General features: G+C 44.3%; 1 protein-coding gene across 2 annotated transcripts in view; it reads right to left on the reverse strand.

The window, feature by feature from the left end:
* DGKD (diacylglycerol kinase delta) overlaps positions 1 to 17,192 on the reverse strand; it is a 111,181-nt gene extending 93,989 nt beyond the window's left edge. For both annotated transcript variants that reach the window (XM_087424668.1, XM_087424667.1), the window contains exon 1: positions 17,036 to 17,192. In XM_087424668.1, coding sequence (XP_087280794.1) covers positions 17,036 to 17,191 — 156 coding nt within the window. In that variant the 5' untranslated portion in view covers position 17,192. The remainder of the gene's footprint in view (positions 1 to 17,035) is intronic.
* Between the last annotated feature and the right edge of the window lie 364 nt (positions 17,193 to 17,556).

A 17,556-nucleotide genomic window follows, 5' to 3' on the forward strand; every position in this document is an offset into this window, starting at 1 on the left:
ACATAGAGGAGTTCTACAGCAGTAAAAATTCTGAGATGCAGACATTTCCTTTTAGACCCTTTAAATGTGTAAATGTCTCATAACCTTCCATAAGAATGACTCTATTAAGAATCACTTTATGAACCCTACTGAGTCCAATCCAAAATGGTCATGATTACCAACCAGGCCTGAAGAGCTCATTGGCAGGGTCTAAGCATTACAGGGTATACAGCTTGAGAGGCAGAATCCAGCTGGAAAGAGTGGTCCCCTTCAACAAATGGTGCCGGAACACCTGCGTATCCACAAGCAAAAGAATGAAGCTGGACCTTTACCTCACACCACGTACAAAAATTAACTCAGAATAGGTCAAAGACTAACTATAAGAGCTAAAATTATAAAACTCTCAGAAGAAAACACAGGCATACATCTTCTTGACCTCAGATTTGGTAATGGTTTCTTTTTTTTTTTTTTTAATTTTATTTATTTCTTTATTTTTTCCCCCCAAGCCCCAGTAGATAGTTGTATGTCACAGCTGCACATCCTTCTAGTTGCTGTATGTGGGACGCGGCCCCAGCATGGCCGGAGAAGCGCTGTGTTGGTGCACGCCCGGGATCCGAACCCGGGCCGCCAGCAGCAGAGCGCGCACCCTTAACCGCTAAGCCACGGGGCCGGCCCGGTAATGGTTTCTTAAATATAATACCAAAAGCACAAGCAAAAAAAAAAGAAAAAAATAGATAAACCGAACATCAAAATTAAAAACTTTTGTGCATCAAAGGACACTATCAAGAGAGTGAAAAAACAACCCACAGAACAGGAGAAAATATTTGCAAATCATATATCTGACAGGGTCTAGTATCCAGAATACATAAAGAACTCTTACAACTCAACAACAAAAAGATAGGGCCGGCCCCGTGGCTTAGCAGTTAAGTATGCATGCTCCGCTGCTGGCGGCCCGGGTTCGGATCCCGGGCGCGCACTGACGCACCACTTCTCCAGCCACGCTGAGGCCGTGTCCCACATACAGCAACTAGAAGGATGTGCAACTATGACATACAACTATCCACTGGGGTTTTGGGGGGGAAAAATAAATTAATTAATTAATTAAAAAAAACAACAACAACAAAAAGATAACCCAATTTAAAAATGGGCAAAGGACTGGAACAGACATTTCTCCAAAGAAGATATGCAAATGGCCAACAAGCACATGAAAAGATGCTCAACATCATTAATCATTAAGGAAATGCAAATCAATACCATGAGATACCACTTCACACCCACCAGGATAGCCATAATAAAAAAAAAAACACAAAATAACAAGTATTGGCAAGTATGGAGAAACTGGAACTCTCATACATTGCTGTTGGAAATGTAAAATGGTGCAGCCATTGTGAAAAACAGTTTGGAGGTATCTTAATAAGGTAAACACAGTAATATCCAACAATTCCACTCCCTAGGTATATAACCAAAAGAACTGAAAACAGGCATTCAAACAATAACTTGTTCATAGCAGCTCTATTCACAATAACCAAAGGGTAGAAGCAATGCAAATATACATCAACAGATGAAAGGATAAACAAAATGTGGTATATCCATACAATGGAATACTATTCAGCCATAAAAAAAGGAATAAAGTAGTGACACACTACAATATGGATGAACCTTGAAAACACATGCTAAGGAAAAGATGCCAGACACAAAAGGCCACATAGTGTATGATTCCATTTGTATGAAACATCCAGAATAGGCAAATCCATAGACACAGAAAGCAGATTAGTGCTTGCCAGGAGCTGGGGAGGAGGAGGGAATGGGGAGAAACTGCTTAATGGGTAAAGGGTTTCCATGTGGAAGATAGAAAAGTTCTGGAACTAAATAGTGGTGATGGTTGCACAATACTGTTAAGGTACTTAATGCCACTGAACTGTACATTTAAAATGGTTAAAATGGTAAATAAAAATAGAAGAAAAAGAAAGTAAGTAGCCCTCTTCCATCCTGCCACAAGGACAAAGCACTGGCCACCCTGGAGCCTGGGGTGTACCTCCCCATCGTGGGGCCAGAGGAGCTCAGGAAAACCACCCAACTCAGGCACCCTTCACCTCCAGACGCAGGAGAGCAGAGCCAGCCAGGAGTCGGGGGTACACGACCCAAAACATCCCACTACTGAGACCGAGGTGGCGGGAGAGCCCGCCCAGAGCCACAGAGCCACAGCACCGGACCTGTGGCCAGTCTCGGGAAACGCACACCTCCTCCAGGAGCCAAGCACCCAGCTAACGGGTGCACCCAACCCGCAGAGTGGCAAACACCATTCAAGGATGAACAAACTCAAACAAAAACGTGGAGGTGGGAGGTTGAAGACATACCATAAAGCACATGCATAAATCTGAAATGAATTATCACTGAAACGGAAGACCATTTTAGAAATATGTGCTCCTTGTTGTAAGATTACAGGAAGACACTGCCTCTATTAAAAAATTAAAATTTTTTATAGGACAGGGAGCACAAAAATGAGAACAGGATGAAATTAAAAGAACCAGCTAAGACACAGGCAATGATTAGAAAAGGAGGCAAAAATAATCACTCGACAGCAGAATTAAAATCCACATGGAAGGGTCTAAAGGGAAAAATGTACACTGCAGAAAATGTCATTGGTGGTGACAGGACAAAATTGAGATGCTCATAGAATGCTGCGGGATACAGAGGCGAGGAGAAAATACTGAGAGAAAAGCTCATGGACTGAGTGGTGAAGGGACAGATCGTCTAACCTACTAATAACAAGAACCACCCAAAGGAACACCAGATAAACGAAGATGCAAAAACCAGAGGCAGAGGAGACGAAAGCTGTCCAACTCACTTCACCACAGCCCAAGAAGGCAAGCAAAGACCCGCCAGCCTGCGGGGCTGCAACCACTGGGTGCTGCGTGTCCTGGGCACAGGGGGGAGGAGGGCAGCACTGCCGTGGGCCGTGGGCCAGCCACCTCTGCCACAGGACACAAGCCGGGTCCTCTGCCCCACAACCCCACCTCTGGGCTAACAGACAGGCTGTGACACAGCAAGCAAGCGCTCAAAGACCAAAGAGCCAGCTTGCAGGGGCTCTCCTGGGAAAACAGGGACAATCTGAGCATCAAAAACAATGACTGTAACTCACTGTAAAACACTGAATAAAATAGACATGAAGCCACAGTGATACTCCACTGCCCCAAACAAGAGAGAAAGACAAAGAAAAGGAAACATTTGCCTCCACTGGGGATGACTATTCTACCAAATCCTTACTTTGAAAATTGGTAATTAAACAGAGAGAATCCAGCAATTACCCTGCCTTTTTAGGAGGAACCGTAGTCCTTGCCCAGGTGAAGTGGGAAGAATTTACAGAAGACCAACAGATAAATGTGGAAGAAATGACAAGGGGTAGGGGGATCTCCATTTTGCAAACTCTTAATAAAACTGATTCAGGCAAGTATTCTGTATGAATGCTGAAAACCATTTGGTGAAAAGTTGTTGGAGAAAATGATATTTGCATGGCACCCAGGAACCATCTCATAGATTACTTCCTAATAGCAAAGAGGGAAATCCACATTTCCAGTGGAAAGATCTAGAATCTCCACATAAACCAGATGATGACACAGCAGAGGAGACAGCCTGACAAGACACAGAGCGTCCCATATCTAGCAGATCTGCCCAAAACATCAACCTGAATGTCATTGAGTCTTCCAACCTCTCACTCAGTGTACAGCAAACACAGAGGATAAAAGAAACCACGAGGAAACAACCAGACAAACTCAGAAACCGATTTTACAAGACAGCTGCCCTTGTCTCTTCAAAAAGTCAATGTCATAGTGGGGAGGGCAGGAAGAAGGTTGGAGGGAGCTTTCCTAAGTTAAGAGACTAAAGAGAAACAACGACCAAATACAATTTTGATTCCTATGTGGTTCCCAAAAGGGAGGCTATAAAAGACATTTTTGGTTCCACAGTGGAAATCAAAAAATGATGTGGATATTAGGTATTAGAAAAATACAATTAATTTTTTAGGTGTAACAATGGTATAAAAGAAAATGTCATCTTAAGGAGATCATGCTGAGCTATTTAGGGGTAAACTGTCGTGATGTCTACAAATTACTTTCAAAAAGTTTAGCAAATTATTTATTTCTATTCAATACATGTAGATAAGGCATATCTGGCAATATGCTAACAATTATTGAATCTCAGCAGTAGGTATATTAGGCGTACACTGCACAGGTGTCCCCCACTATCTGAAAGTTTGCTTTGTGCCACTTTGCTTTTACGAAAGACCTACATTAGTACCTGTTTTCACTAACAGAAAGAAATCTGAAGAGGATTTTCGTTTTAGCGAAAATCGCGTTCAGCGTGTGCTTTGCAGAGAGCGTTACAGAGGCAGCGCGCAGGGAGCAGCCAGAGTGGCGCCCCTAGCGCCCTCCCCAGGAACAGCACTCAGCATCAGGCCGCCATCGCCTGGAACTGTCTGTCAGCATCCGGGCTTGACCTCCATTTATTTTGGTAGGTTATTTTCTGAGTCTGGGAACACTCAAAACTTTTTCCCATATAAATTAGTGGTAACTGCTGCTTCACTTTACACTGCTTTGGCTCACAAAAGGTTTCACAGGAACACTCTACTTGCAGATAGTGGGGAAACCTGTACTATTATTCTTTTTAAATTTTTCAGAGTATAAAACTGAAAAAGAGCTTTCCTTGAAAAGATATTCTTCACAGAATACAGTGCAACCTTTACAAAGAGTAAGAATACAGAGATTTTAAAGACATGGAGAAATGCTTATAACACTAAAGTGAAAACTCACATATAGTTTCATTTCAACTAAATTAAACACATCCAGAAAAACAGCTGGGAAGGAAATAAAAAAGTAACAGTGATGACAGTGCTGGTGGACCTCTGGGTGCCGAAATCAGCGACTACCTTCGTCCCCTTCCTCCTCCTCTTCCCTCACTCGCGGCTCCTACTTCCTTCTCGGACTGGTCCTCCTCCTCTGCCCACTCCTAGAAGCCCCCGAGTCTGATGGAGCCCTCTTCCACTTCCCACCCTTCTCACTCCCGGCTCAGAGGAACCACGCCCACTGTTTCCGCATGGCTGTCATGGGGCTGAGTAGGATACAGCAGGAAGAGGTACAACCTGGAATCTGAGATCCAGGTGGCTTCATGGCACACCCGGCAAGCCACCTCACTGCTCATCTGCGACATCGAGGGAGTTGAGAATCACGGGATCCAGGATACCACACAGCAGGGCTCAGTGAGAGCTGGTCCTCACCAGTCCTCACCCAGAGCTCCTCATCTTAGACAAGAGCTCCGTTATCCAGCTCCTCTCAGGAACCACAAGCCTCGTCTTCCCCAACACCCACACCAAACCATCACCGAGTTCTCACAATGTCAGATCCACCTAATTCTCTCCATCACCACCACCACCACAACCCCGACCCAGGTTACCATCATCTCTTACCGCACAGGTCACCAGCACCCACTCAGGCGGCCACAACACAGCTGAAGCCATCTTCTCAACCTGGATCAGATTATGTCCTGCTCCTTTCTAAAATCTTAAAGCAATAAGATCCCACTACTACAGAGCTCCTTAAGGTGGCCTCCTACCCAGCTCCCCAGCCTCATGTCACAATCAAGGTCTCCTTGACTCTTGATAACTCGATCCACACCAGCCTTCTTTCAGCCCTGATTTCCCCAAGCTCCCTCTGGCCACAGGGCCTTGGCATACCTCTTTCACCAGCAACCTCCTCCTCATTCTTATTAATCCTTTTTAAAAAGTCTTTTTCATTACAAAACAGCACACATAAAGATAAGTCCACAAAACAAAAATGTCCAATTATCACAAATTGAGAACCCAACTAACCACCCCTAGGTCAAGAAACAGAACACAGCCGGCACCCCAGCTGGTCCTCTCTCATGGACCATCCAATCTCGACCCGTCTCTTCCCACCATCCAGACTTCTCTGGGAATCGTTTCCCTGCACGTAAGCTTAAACACACAAGCAGGCAAGCCTAAACACCTTAGTATCCTATCTGTTCTGAACTGGATACGAATGGAATCATACAGAACGTATTATTCCGGCTTTTCTGGCCAGATAACATTAATGCTGTGATTAATCCTTACATCAGCAGGTCACAGTAGCTCATTTGCATTGATGTATAGTATTCTCCTGTAAAAACACACCATAACTTATTTATCCACACTACTGCTGCTAGACGTTTGGGTTGCTTTCACTTTTGAGCTATTACAAATAATACACTAGGAATATTCTTGTACATGTCTCTTGGAGTTCATTTGCTTACATAAGCTGTTAGATATACACCTAGAAGCAGAATTGCTCAAACATAGGGCATGCATTTCTTCAACTTTATAGATTTTATTTATTTATCCCCCGCCCCCAAAGCCCCAGTAGATAGTTGTGTGTCATAGCTGCACATCCTTCTAGTTGCTGTATGTGGGACGCGGTCTCAGCATGGCCGGAGAAGCGGTGCGTCGGTGCACGCCCGGGATCCAAACCCGGGCCGCCAGCAGCGGAGCGCGTGCACTTAACCGCTAAGCCACGGGGCCGGCCCTTTTTCTTCAACTTTAATAGACAATGCCCAAATGTCTTCTAAAGTGGTGTTACCAATTTAATATTTAATATTTAGTTATTTAATATTCCCGTGTTCCACATCCTTACTAATACCTGGAAGAGACACCAAACGGAAGAGATGCATAGGGCAAGGTATGGGGAATGGGGCCAGAGCTTCCATGCTCTCTCTGGGTGTCCCATCCTCCTGGCACATTAATGTGTTCATCAACCCAGAAACTCCCCAAATCTCCTTGTTAAAGAGTTTTTATAACTCAATCTCCAGCCCTCTCCGCTCCTAGGAAGTTGGCAGGTAAGGCTGAAAGTTCACACCTCTAATCACTTGTTTGGTCTTTCTAGTAACCAGCCCCCACCCTGCGGTTATCTAGGGGCCCCACCCTGAGGCACCTCACTGACATAAATTCAGGTGTAGTCAAAAGGGGCTCGTTATGAACAACCAAAGACACTCCCATCACTCAGGAGCTCTGTGCCAGGAACCAGGGACAAAGAGCAAATATACTTTTTATTACACCACACAGAAATACAACAGATTTTTGTACACTGCTCTTGTATCCAGCAACCCTGCTATCCTCATTTATTTATTATAACTTATCTGTATATTTTTAGATGTAAGAAAATAATTATATCTGCAAATAACGACCTTTTTTCTTCCTTTCCAATCTTTATACCTTTTATTTCTTTTTCTTGCATTACTGCAAATGTTCAATTGAGTTGGTGATGGTGGACATCCATTTCTTGTTCCCATCTCAAGGGGGAAGCTATCAACATTTACCATGAAGCACGAGGTTTACTGTTTTTTGTAGATTACTCTTAATTAGATTAAGGAAGTTTCCCTATTCCAGGAGTGGGCAAAGCACAGTCCATGAGCAAAGCCAGCCCATCACCTATTTTCGTAAAGAACACAGCCATGCCCTATCATTTATGGCCGCTTTACACCACACTGCAGAGGGGAGTAGGTGCCACAGAAAATGTATATGGCCCACAAAGCCTTAAACATTTACTATCTGGTCCTTGACAGAAAAAGTTTGCTGATACCGCGCCATTCCAATTTGAATATGAATGAATGCTGAATTGTACCAAAATGTTTTTTCTGCATCTATTGAGACGATCATACATCTTGTTTAGGAATTTTTCACCTTTGTTCATTAGTAATATTGGACTGTAGGCTTCCTTTCCTGTAATGACCTTATCAGGTTTTATACTATTTAAGTTTTGCTGGTCTCATAAAAAGAGATATCGAGTGTTCCCTCTTCTTCTATTTCCTGGAAGAGTTTATGTAAAACTGGTGTTGGTTCTTCCTTAAATGCTTAGTAGAATTCACTGGTAAAGTCATCTGGGCCTAGAGTTTTCCTTGTTGGAAGATTTTAAATTACAGAGTCAATATCTTTAATACTTATAATACAATTTGCATTTTCTATTTCTTGTGTCAGTTTTAAGTTGTATTTTTCTAGGAATTTGTTCACTTCATCTAAATTTTCAAATTTACTTGTATAAAGTTGTTTGCAACACCTTCTTAATCTTTTCAATGATGTCTTTTTCTCATTCTAAACATTCATTATGTGTCTTCTCTATGTTTTCTTGATTACTCCTGCTGGGGTTTGTCAATTTTACCAGATTTTTGAAATAATCAATTTTTGCCTTTGTTGATCCTGTCTAATGGATGTTTTCCATTTCATTCAACTCTGCTCTTCATTATTTCCTTCATCGTATTTTGAGTTTGTGTTGCTATTCTTCTAACTACCTAATATACGTGCCTAGCTCACAGATTTCCAGCACATCTTTTGTAACATAAATGCATTTAAAGCTATAAATTTCCCTCTGAACATGCGTTCAGCTGTATCTCATTAGTTACATATATTTTTGCTATCATTCAACTCAAAATATTTTCTGTCTTTGACTCGTAAGTCATTTAGAAATAGATTTCTAAATTTCCAGATACATGGAGATTTTCATTTTATTGATTTCTAGCTTAATTCCACTGTTGTTAGAGAACACAGTCTGTATAATTTCAATCCTTTGAAATTTGTTGAGAATTGCCTATGGCCAGCACATAGTAAATTCTGACAAATGTGCCTTGTGCATTTGAAAAGAATTCTGATTTCACAATTGCTAGGTACAGTGTTCTATACACGTCCATTAGGTCAAGTTTAGTACTTATGTTGTTTAATTCTTCTACATTTTTACAATTTTTTTGTCTGTTTATCATAACAGCATCTGAGACAGATATGTTAAAATACCCCACTATGACTGTGAATTTGTCTATTTCCATTACAATTGTATTAATTTTTTTTTTCATATTTGAAGTTATTAGGTATATACAGATTTTAAATTATTTTATTTGAAATAAAACTTTTATCACTTATCAGTATATCATTATCTCTAATAATAAATTTGCATTCAAAGCCTATTTTGTCTGATATTAAAATAGCTATACCAATTTTCTTTTAGTTAGTGTGTGCATAGTATTTTTTCTCATTCTTTTACTTACTCAATCTTTTTATATCCTTCTGTTTTAAATATATCTCTTTTAAATAGCCTAGTCAAGTTTTGTTTTCTTACCTGTCTGACAATCTCTGTCTTTTAACTGTGCATTCAAGTCCGCTTACATTTAACGTGATTACTGATATATTGGGATTTAAGTCTATCAACTTCCTGTTTGCCTTCTCTTTGTTCCACCTGTTCAATGTTCCCTTTTCTCTCCTTTCTTGCCTTCTTTCAGATTTAGAATTTCTTATTATTCAATTTTCCTGTCTTTTAGCTTAGATATCACATCATCTTTCATAATTTAGTGGCTACCACACAGATTACAACATGTATCCCTGACTTTTCTAACATTAATTGGTTCTTTTTTCTTCTTCCTGGAAATGCAAGGATCTTAAAACAGTTTTATTCCATTTACCTCCTCACTTACATACCATTGTTATGTATTTTAATTCTATATGTATTTTAACCCCAAGACATAATTAATCTTTACTAAAAGTCAATAACCATTTAGTCTTTTCCACACAGATGCCCCTTTTTGTTGCTCTTCATTCCTTCTTGCAACGTTAACCTTTCACCTGAGATCATTTTCCTTCAGCCAAAAACAAAAAACACTCATTGCTTCCTTTAGTGTGTATCTGCTCACAAAAAAAATGTTTTTGCTTATTTGAAAATGTCTTCATTTCCGTTTCATTTCTGAAGGAACTTTTTGCTTCGTAAAGAACTCCAGGTTAGCAGTCAGTTTCTTTCAGCACTTAAATTTCAGTTGACTTCCGTTTTCCATGGTTTCTGTGAAGAACACAGCTGTCAATCTAACTGTTGTGCTTTGGAGGGTCATCTGTCTTCAGCCGCTTTCAAGCCTCTTCATCTACGGTTTTCAGCAGTTTTATTACGAAGTGACTAGGTGTGGTTTTCTTTGTGTTCCTCAAACCTGTGGATGGTGCCTTTTAATCGTTGTGGGAAATTCTCAGGCATTATCTTTTCAAATACTGTTTCTGCCCTATTTTCTCTCTCCTCTCTTTCTGGGATGACCACTAAACACAAGTCAGAGCTTCTCACTCTTATCTCTGATTCCTGCCCTGTCTTCTAATGTTTCCATTCTTTGCCTCCAGACTTCCTTGCGGGTATTTTCTTTTGAGCTATCTTCTGGGCCACTAAATTCTTTCTTCAGCTGTGTCTAATCTATCCTTCCTTTGAGAACTTAACTTTGACCATTACATTTTTCAGTTTTAGAACTTTCATTTGGTTCCTTTTTAGTTTCTAGTTCTCTGCCAAAACTCTCAATCTGGTCTTTTATCTCCTTAAACACAGTAAGCATAGTTAGTTAAAGTCTGCATCTACTATCTGGAGCCCCATTACTGTCTTTATAGTCTGTTGTTTCTATTGGTTTTAACTCACGTGGCCTTGCCTCCCTGTGTGTCTGTTTTTATTGCACGCAGAACACTGAATTTACAACATGGCTTGTGAAAATACCTAGAGAACTGGATGATGTTCTCTCCCTCTACAGAGGATTCAAGTTGCTTCTGTTAGGAACCTGGAGACAGCAGCACTCTGGGGTCACTTTAGTCTAATTTCAGAGACCTGGCATGGTTTGAAGCAGGACTACAGCCCTTTGAAAGTCCTACTTCTGGTTCATCCTCATTCCTTGGAAATGGCTTTTTGGGATTCCAACCTAAATTAAGGGAGTTCAGGGCCGGCCCCGTGGCTTAGTGGTTAAGTGAGCGCGCTCCGCTGCTGGCGACCCGGGTTCGGATCCCGGGCTCCCACCGACGCGCTGCTTCTCCGGCCATGCTGAGGCCGCGTCCCACATACAGCAACTAGAAGGATGTGCAGCTGTGACACACAACTATCTACTGGGGCTTTGGGGGGAAAAATAAATAAATAAAATCATAAATTAAGGGAGTTCACCCAGGATTGCTGCCCTTTGGCAGACCCTGATACCTCAGCCCGCTGCCTCCCAAGGCATTTCTGACAGCCTCACAGAGCTCTCAACTTGCCCTCCAGAGTCAGTATATGGCCCTATATTAGTTTCCTGTGGCTGCCCCATAATCAAGTACCACTGACTGGGAGGATTAAACAACAGAAATGTGTTGTCTCACAGTTCAGGAGGCTGGAAGTCTGAAATCAAGGTGTCAGCCGAGCTACGCTCCCTCTAAGGGATCCAGGGAGATTCCATCCATTACCTCGTCTAGTGGCCCCACCAGTCCTTGGTTTGTGGCAGCATTACTCTAATCTCTGGCTCTGTTTTCACATGGCCTTTCTCTCTTTGGGTCTGTGTCCAAATCTCCCTCCCCTTTCTCTTATGAAGACACCAGACATTAGATTTACAGTCTACCTTAAATCCAGGAGGATTTCATCTAAAGACCCCATTTCCAAATAAGGTCACATTCTGACGTTCCAGGTGAACATGAATTCTGGGGGACACTATTCCCACCACATACCCTACTGACCCAAGGTAAAAAGCAGCCCCCAATGCCATGCTCACTTCCACAGACCCTCATCCTCCCCAGATCCCAGACAATTCTGCATTATCTTGTTAGCTCACTCCTATTAGCAGATGGTGCTCGGTAGAACGGCTAGTCAGTTACTTGGTCCACCATCACCAGAAGCAGAAGTCACTTTTTCCTCCTCAATTTTCAGATGGAGCCAAACAGTCCCTTCCTCAAGAAGCCCTTCCCACACCTCCCTGAGTATCAGGCCAAATTCACCTATTACATCCTCTCAAAGCACTCTGGCCTTCTGGTTAGCACTCATCACCCTCACAACTCCACATTAACTGTGTGGTTATTTTATTAACGTCTGTCTGGCCTTCAGACTATTAGCTCTAGGAGTATTTGTCACTGTTCAGTAACATACCCCAAATGCCTAGCACATTTAACAATTTTAAGGTCTCTAAAATTTTCTGAGTTAAATTGAATCTGTGAATAATGCCTAGCCCATTGTATTCCCACTAATATTCAATAAATTAACAATTTTTTTAAAAGATGTTCATTGCTAATTGTCTGCCAGATTCACATTTATTTGCTCTTCTGGCTGCTAAAGATGGAGACTCACCCCGGCTCAGCTTGAGCTAGGGGAGAAGGGGTTCAGGGAGACAGGTTACTATTTGAGATACAAAAAGTGAGCACTCAGAAAGACAGAAATAATCATAAAAGCAACCATTTACTGAATGCTTAGGATATGCCAGGCACTGTGCTAAGTGCTGTATGTAGATCATCCCATTTCCGTCTATGAGTTATCACCATCATGTCTATTTTATGGATCTGAGATCTATTTTTATCATTTCTACTGTGCAGATATGGAAACTGAGGCTGAGGAACACACAGCTAACATTTATTGTCACTACTGCTGACCCAAGAACTAATATCTTCCCTGTCCACACATGAGGAAACAAGTCTTAAGAGAGGTTTAGAAACTTGTCCATGATCATGTGTCTCATGACTAGGAGGGCAGGATTTCATTTCAACCAACTTCATTTGACACCAAAGTTTAGGCTCTTAACTACTACTAGACACCGGCATTAAAAAACCTTTTACACCACTTCACACCCACTAGGATAGCTATAATCAAACAGATAATAATGAGGGTGTGGAGAAACTGGAAGCTTCACCCATTGCTGTGGAACGTAAAATGGTGCAGCTAATTTGGAAAACAGCAATTTCTCAATGGTTAAGCATAGAGTTACCAAATGAAAACACACATCCACACAAAAACATGTACATGAATGTTTATAGCAGCATTATCCAGAATAGCCAAACAGTGGAAATAGCCCAACTATCCATCAACTGATGAATGTAAATGAATTGTAGTATGTCCACGCAATGGACTATTATTCAGCAATAAAAAGGAATGAAGTACTGGCACATGCTACAACATGGATAAACTTTGAACACTTTACGCCAAGGAAAAGAATCCAGACGTGACAGGCATGTGCTGCATGATTCCAGTTGCAGTCATGCATCACTTAATGACAGGGATACGTTCTGAGAAATGTGTCGTTAGGTGATTTCGTTGTTGTACAAACATCACAGAGTGCACCTACATGCCCACTACACACCCAGGCTATATGGTACTAATCTTACGGGACCACTGGCATACATGTGGTCTGTCGCTGACCAAAACGTCTTCATGCAGTGCATAACTATATATGAAATGTCCAGAACGGGCAAATCCATAAGACAGAGAATAGATGAGCAGCTGCCTAAGGTTGAGAAAACTGGGGAGGAAACGGGGAGTGAATGTTAATATTGATGTGGTTTCTTTCCAGGGTAATGAAAATGTTCTAAAATTGATTGTGGTGATGGCTGCAAAACTGTGAATGTACTAAAAATGACTGTTCAAAAAAGTGAACTATGTGGTCTGTGAATTATATCTCAATAAAGCTGTTATTTTTTTAAGTCTTTTACAACTTGAACCTTTTACCTAATTTCTACTAGTCTTCATTTCACAATGGAAAAAATGTTTAAATTTGAATTCAGGAATATAAACACTTTATGCACCAAGCCAAAAATGTTAACTTTTTAAAAACTTTTAAATAAATTAAATTCTATCAACTGATAAGCTTCACAGAATCACACTGTTCTTTACTGAAATTCCAAAATACCTTATAATGTGCTAGTGAATTAATTTATCAGTATATTAGCCCCATTTTCTTTTTTCCACTTATGTGGTCCCATGGAGTCATTATTGTGTACTATGGTTAGGAAATACAGATGGAATAATGTGTTTGCTGAAGACAGTTGAAACATGAAAATATCAGACATGCATGAAATGCTAAACTAATAACCATCCCACATCTACACACATCAAATTTTCAATATGCTAAATCTTGGGGAAAAGTTTTTAAAAGAACCTCATAAATTAAAGATTTATTTGGAGTTTGGTAAGGTTTCTTTTTTTTTTTTTTTTTAATTATTTATTTATTTCCCCCAAAGCCCCAGTAGATAGTTGTATGTCATAGTTGCACATCCTTCTAGTTGCTGTATGCGGGACGCGGCCTCAGCATGGCCGGAGAAGCGGTGCCTCGGCGCGCGCCCAGGATCCAAACCCAGGCCGCCAGCAGCGGAGCGCATGCGCTCAACTGCTAAGCCACGGGGCCGGCCCTGGAGTTTGGTAAGGTTTCTCTTTATACACATGTCATAAGGTCTTGTTTCTCAAGGTCTGGTCAATGGACCAGCAGCAGCAGCAGCATCTCCTGGGAGCTGATGAGAAATGCAGAATCTCAGGCCCCACTCAAGACTTACTCTACTAGAATCTGCATTTTAACAAGATTCCCAGGGGATGTGTCTGCACACTAAAATTTGAAAAGCACTGTCATAAGATACTTCCTTCCCACCCACCCCCATTTTAAGACAGCTCTCGCTTGCACTGGACTAATATTTAAAAAACTTGACATACATACAGCTCTGGTCCTGGGCCAGCTTGTCCTCAATTCCATTCCTCACTCTTCCGCTCCATTCCAAGTCGCAGAGGGGCTGACCCCTGCAGGCTGGGTTTCCAGAGCAGGAGTGGGGAGAGGGTGAGTCTCCAGCAGCAGCTGTGCCCTCCCAAGGCTCCAGTCCCCCCCAGACAACCCAAGGTGGCTCCAGCCTCTGATGGGTGACAGCTGCTCCTGGAGTCTGAAATGCCGCCTCCTCTCTCTGTCCTCCAGCTTAGGGGTGGCAGTGGCTTCCTGTTTGTTGCCTCATCTCAGGGTTGCCTCACTGTCCACTGTTTGCATTCTCAATTCTTCATCACCTGTGCGACTACTCGCCTACATTAAATTTCCTGTTTTAAATAAAGTGGGTTCGGTTTTCCTTTTGGGACCCAAAATGATACCCCATACCATTCCGGATATTTCTCTTATGCACCATATAGACCAGAGGAATTTTCTGAATGGCTTATTTGCTTAAAAACAGAAAGGAGGACAGCTACTGCACACACAGACCTCACATTTCCCACATTCTGACCATCTCCAACAGCCCAAAAGAAAAATCAGCCTTAAGCTCTTTGTACAGCAGATGTGACTGGATTCAGAAACTCAAGCCCTCAGGGTGTATTTTTAACACCCTACCCATCACTTCTCCTCAACCAGAACAGCTGGTATAGCAGCTATTGTTTTAGGGGGGAAAAAAAACCATCTCCTAAAGAGCACCTCTCAGATCAAATCTTAATCACACTTGTAAATCACATGATCTACCCCACATTGGGCACATACCATGCTCAAGGACCCAGCGACTCCTATCAGTGTCGCTCAGGGCTACCTGGAGATCTTCCTAAAAGCACATCTGACCGGTCACCCTCATGCTTTGAATAACCCTCTGTGGCTGCCTCTTGCCCAAGGCCAAAAATCCAACGCCAGAGCTAGCCTTTCAAAATTCAGCCCATACCCTTCCAGCATTTTCCTAATTCCTCTCAACCTAACCCACTCACCTTCTGACCATTCCCAAGTGTACCTAAACCTTTGATACAATATTCAACTATGTGGAAAGCCCTTCCTTCCCACTTGGCAAACTCTTTCCCTCAAGATCCTGCCTTAAACGGGACCTCCTCAGCCCTGCCTCCCACGGTAGCTGGATTCTCGGTCCTGTGAGCTTCCACAGCACTTACTATGCAGTCCTGTCACGTGCACAGGTGTCCATCTCCTGCAGACTGGGAACCCCCAGATGGAGAATATGCCTTCCATCTTGGGATCCTGACCATGGTTCAGATCCAGACCCACATTTACTACCCTGTGACACCCCGGGCAAGTCACTTAACCTCTCTACCTCCATTTCCAATTCCATAAGATGGGGATGACAGGTAACAACCAACTCAATGGGTTATCACCAGTACTAAATGAGTTAACCCATGTACAGCGCTGTAAAGTTAACCCTAAAAAAGTGCCTAGCACATAGTGAGCATAGAAGAATTGCCTTCATTATAATTACTACTATTACTGTTATACCTGGAACAAAGGAGCTGTTCAATACTTATTTGCTGAATAACTAGAGCACTTCACGACAAACTTGTCTGTAACATGTCAGGACCAAAGATTGCCCACCACAGGGTATCAAAGGCTGACAGAAGACCAAGCAAGAAATGGCTCCCACGGTCAAAGTAGCAGCTGAACCCAACTGGCCCCAAAGGAAAAGCGCACTGCAGCAGGATGAGAAAGTCCGTGCCAGCTGGCTCCGCCGGGGCTGCCCACAGACCCAGCCTGCCCTCAGCCACCTGTCCAGCCACCTGCCAGAGGAAGCCGTGTTCTAACAGAGAGGGCTCACCTGTAGCGAAAACCATAAGCAGTTTCCAACAAGAACCGCAAAGGGAACACAAAGGGTGCAACTTTCCTCCTGCAGAAAGGAAATGCGTCTTTCTGCAGCAAATATTTAGCGTCTGGAGTGCTCCAGGGGGAGTTAGGGGCCAGGCTGTGTGCAGCCAGGGAGAGCCCCCCGGCCCCGCTTTCTGGAGGAGGGAGGGCGAGCCGGTCCTACAACGCGCATCCCTTCCCTTTCGGGCACGCAAACGCAGGCGAGGGAAGGAAGAGCCCCACACTCGGGTCCCACTGGAGATCTTAGGGGACCACAGATGAGTCTGCAGGGCACCCAGCGGGAAAGAACCCGACCACACCTCAGAAACGTGCAAACCCGGGGCTCGGGGAGCGGACGCCTGCGGGGCGCAGCCAGGAGCCCCCTCTCGGAGCGCTCGCCGCCGGCCTCTAGGCCTCAGTTTCCCCCCGGTCCCGGCGGCGCGGGGCTTCCTCGGGCCCAGCGCGGCGGCCGCCCCTCGCCCGCCCGGCCCCGCGCGGCCCACCTGCGCCCCCGGCCCGGGGTCCCCCGCCGCCCCGCCGGCAGGGCGCGCTCAGCCCAGCCCGTTACCCCGCCCGGCGCGCTCCGCCCGGCAGCGGCGCCCAGCGGAACCCCGGGCCGGGCCGGGCCGGGCCTGGGCGGCTGCTCGGACGGGCCGCGGGCCTCACGGGGCTGCCGCGGCGAGAGGGGCGCGCGCCCGGGCCGCCGCCGCGGGCTCACCTTCTGGCGGATCTGGCCCGACGTGGACACCTTGCGGATGAGCTTCTGCGGGGAGCCGGGCTCCGCCTCGGGCTCGCTGTCCGACGACTCCTCGGGCGGCGGCGGCGGAGGCGGCTGCGGCGGACCCGGCGGAGGGGCGCCCGCCGCCGCCGCCATGCTGCCGGGCCAGCGCGCGCACAGCGGCCGGGGGCGGGGCCGGGCCGGGGGGGGCGGGGCCGAGGGGCGGGGCCTGGCGGGACGGCCTCCCGCTCCGCCCCTCCGCGCCCCCTGCCGGCCGCGCCCGGGTCCCTCTGCCCTGGCGGTGGTGTCCCGGCCCCCGGTCTTAGCAACTGTTTGTTTTCTTCTTAGAGCACAATTTGTGTTTTTTTGTTTCTATGTTCACTTTTTTTGTATCTTTAATCTTCCCTTCAAGAATGTAAGTGACCTCCAGGAGGCCTGGGACCTGTCTTCCTTGCCCTGCCTTGTGTCGCCAGCATCTAAAGCATTTTGTAGTGAGTTGCGCGATAAACAATCTGGGGAAT

Source organism: Ceratotherium simum, chromosome 37, assembly GCF_057802395.1.
Source record: "Ceratotherium simum simum isolate JZ-2026a chromosome 37, ASM5780239v1, whole genome shotgun sequence".
Classification (NCBI taxonomy): Eukaryota; Metazoa; Chordata; class Mammalia; order Perissodactyla; family Rhinocerotidae; genus Ceratotherium; species Ceratotherium simum.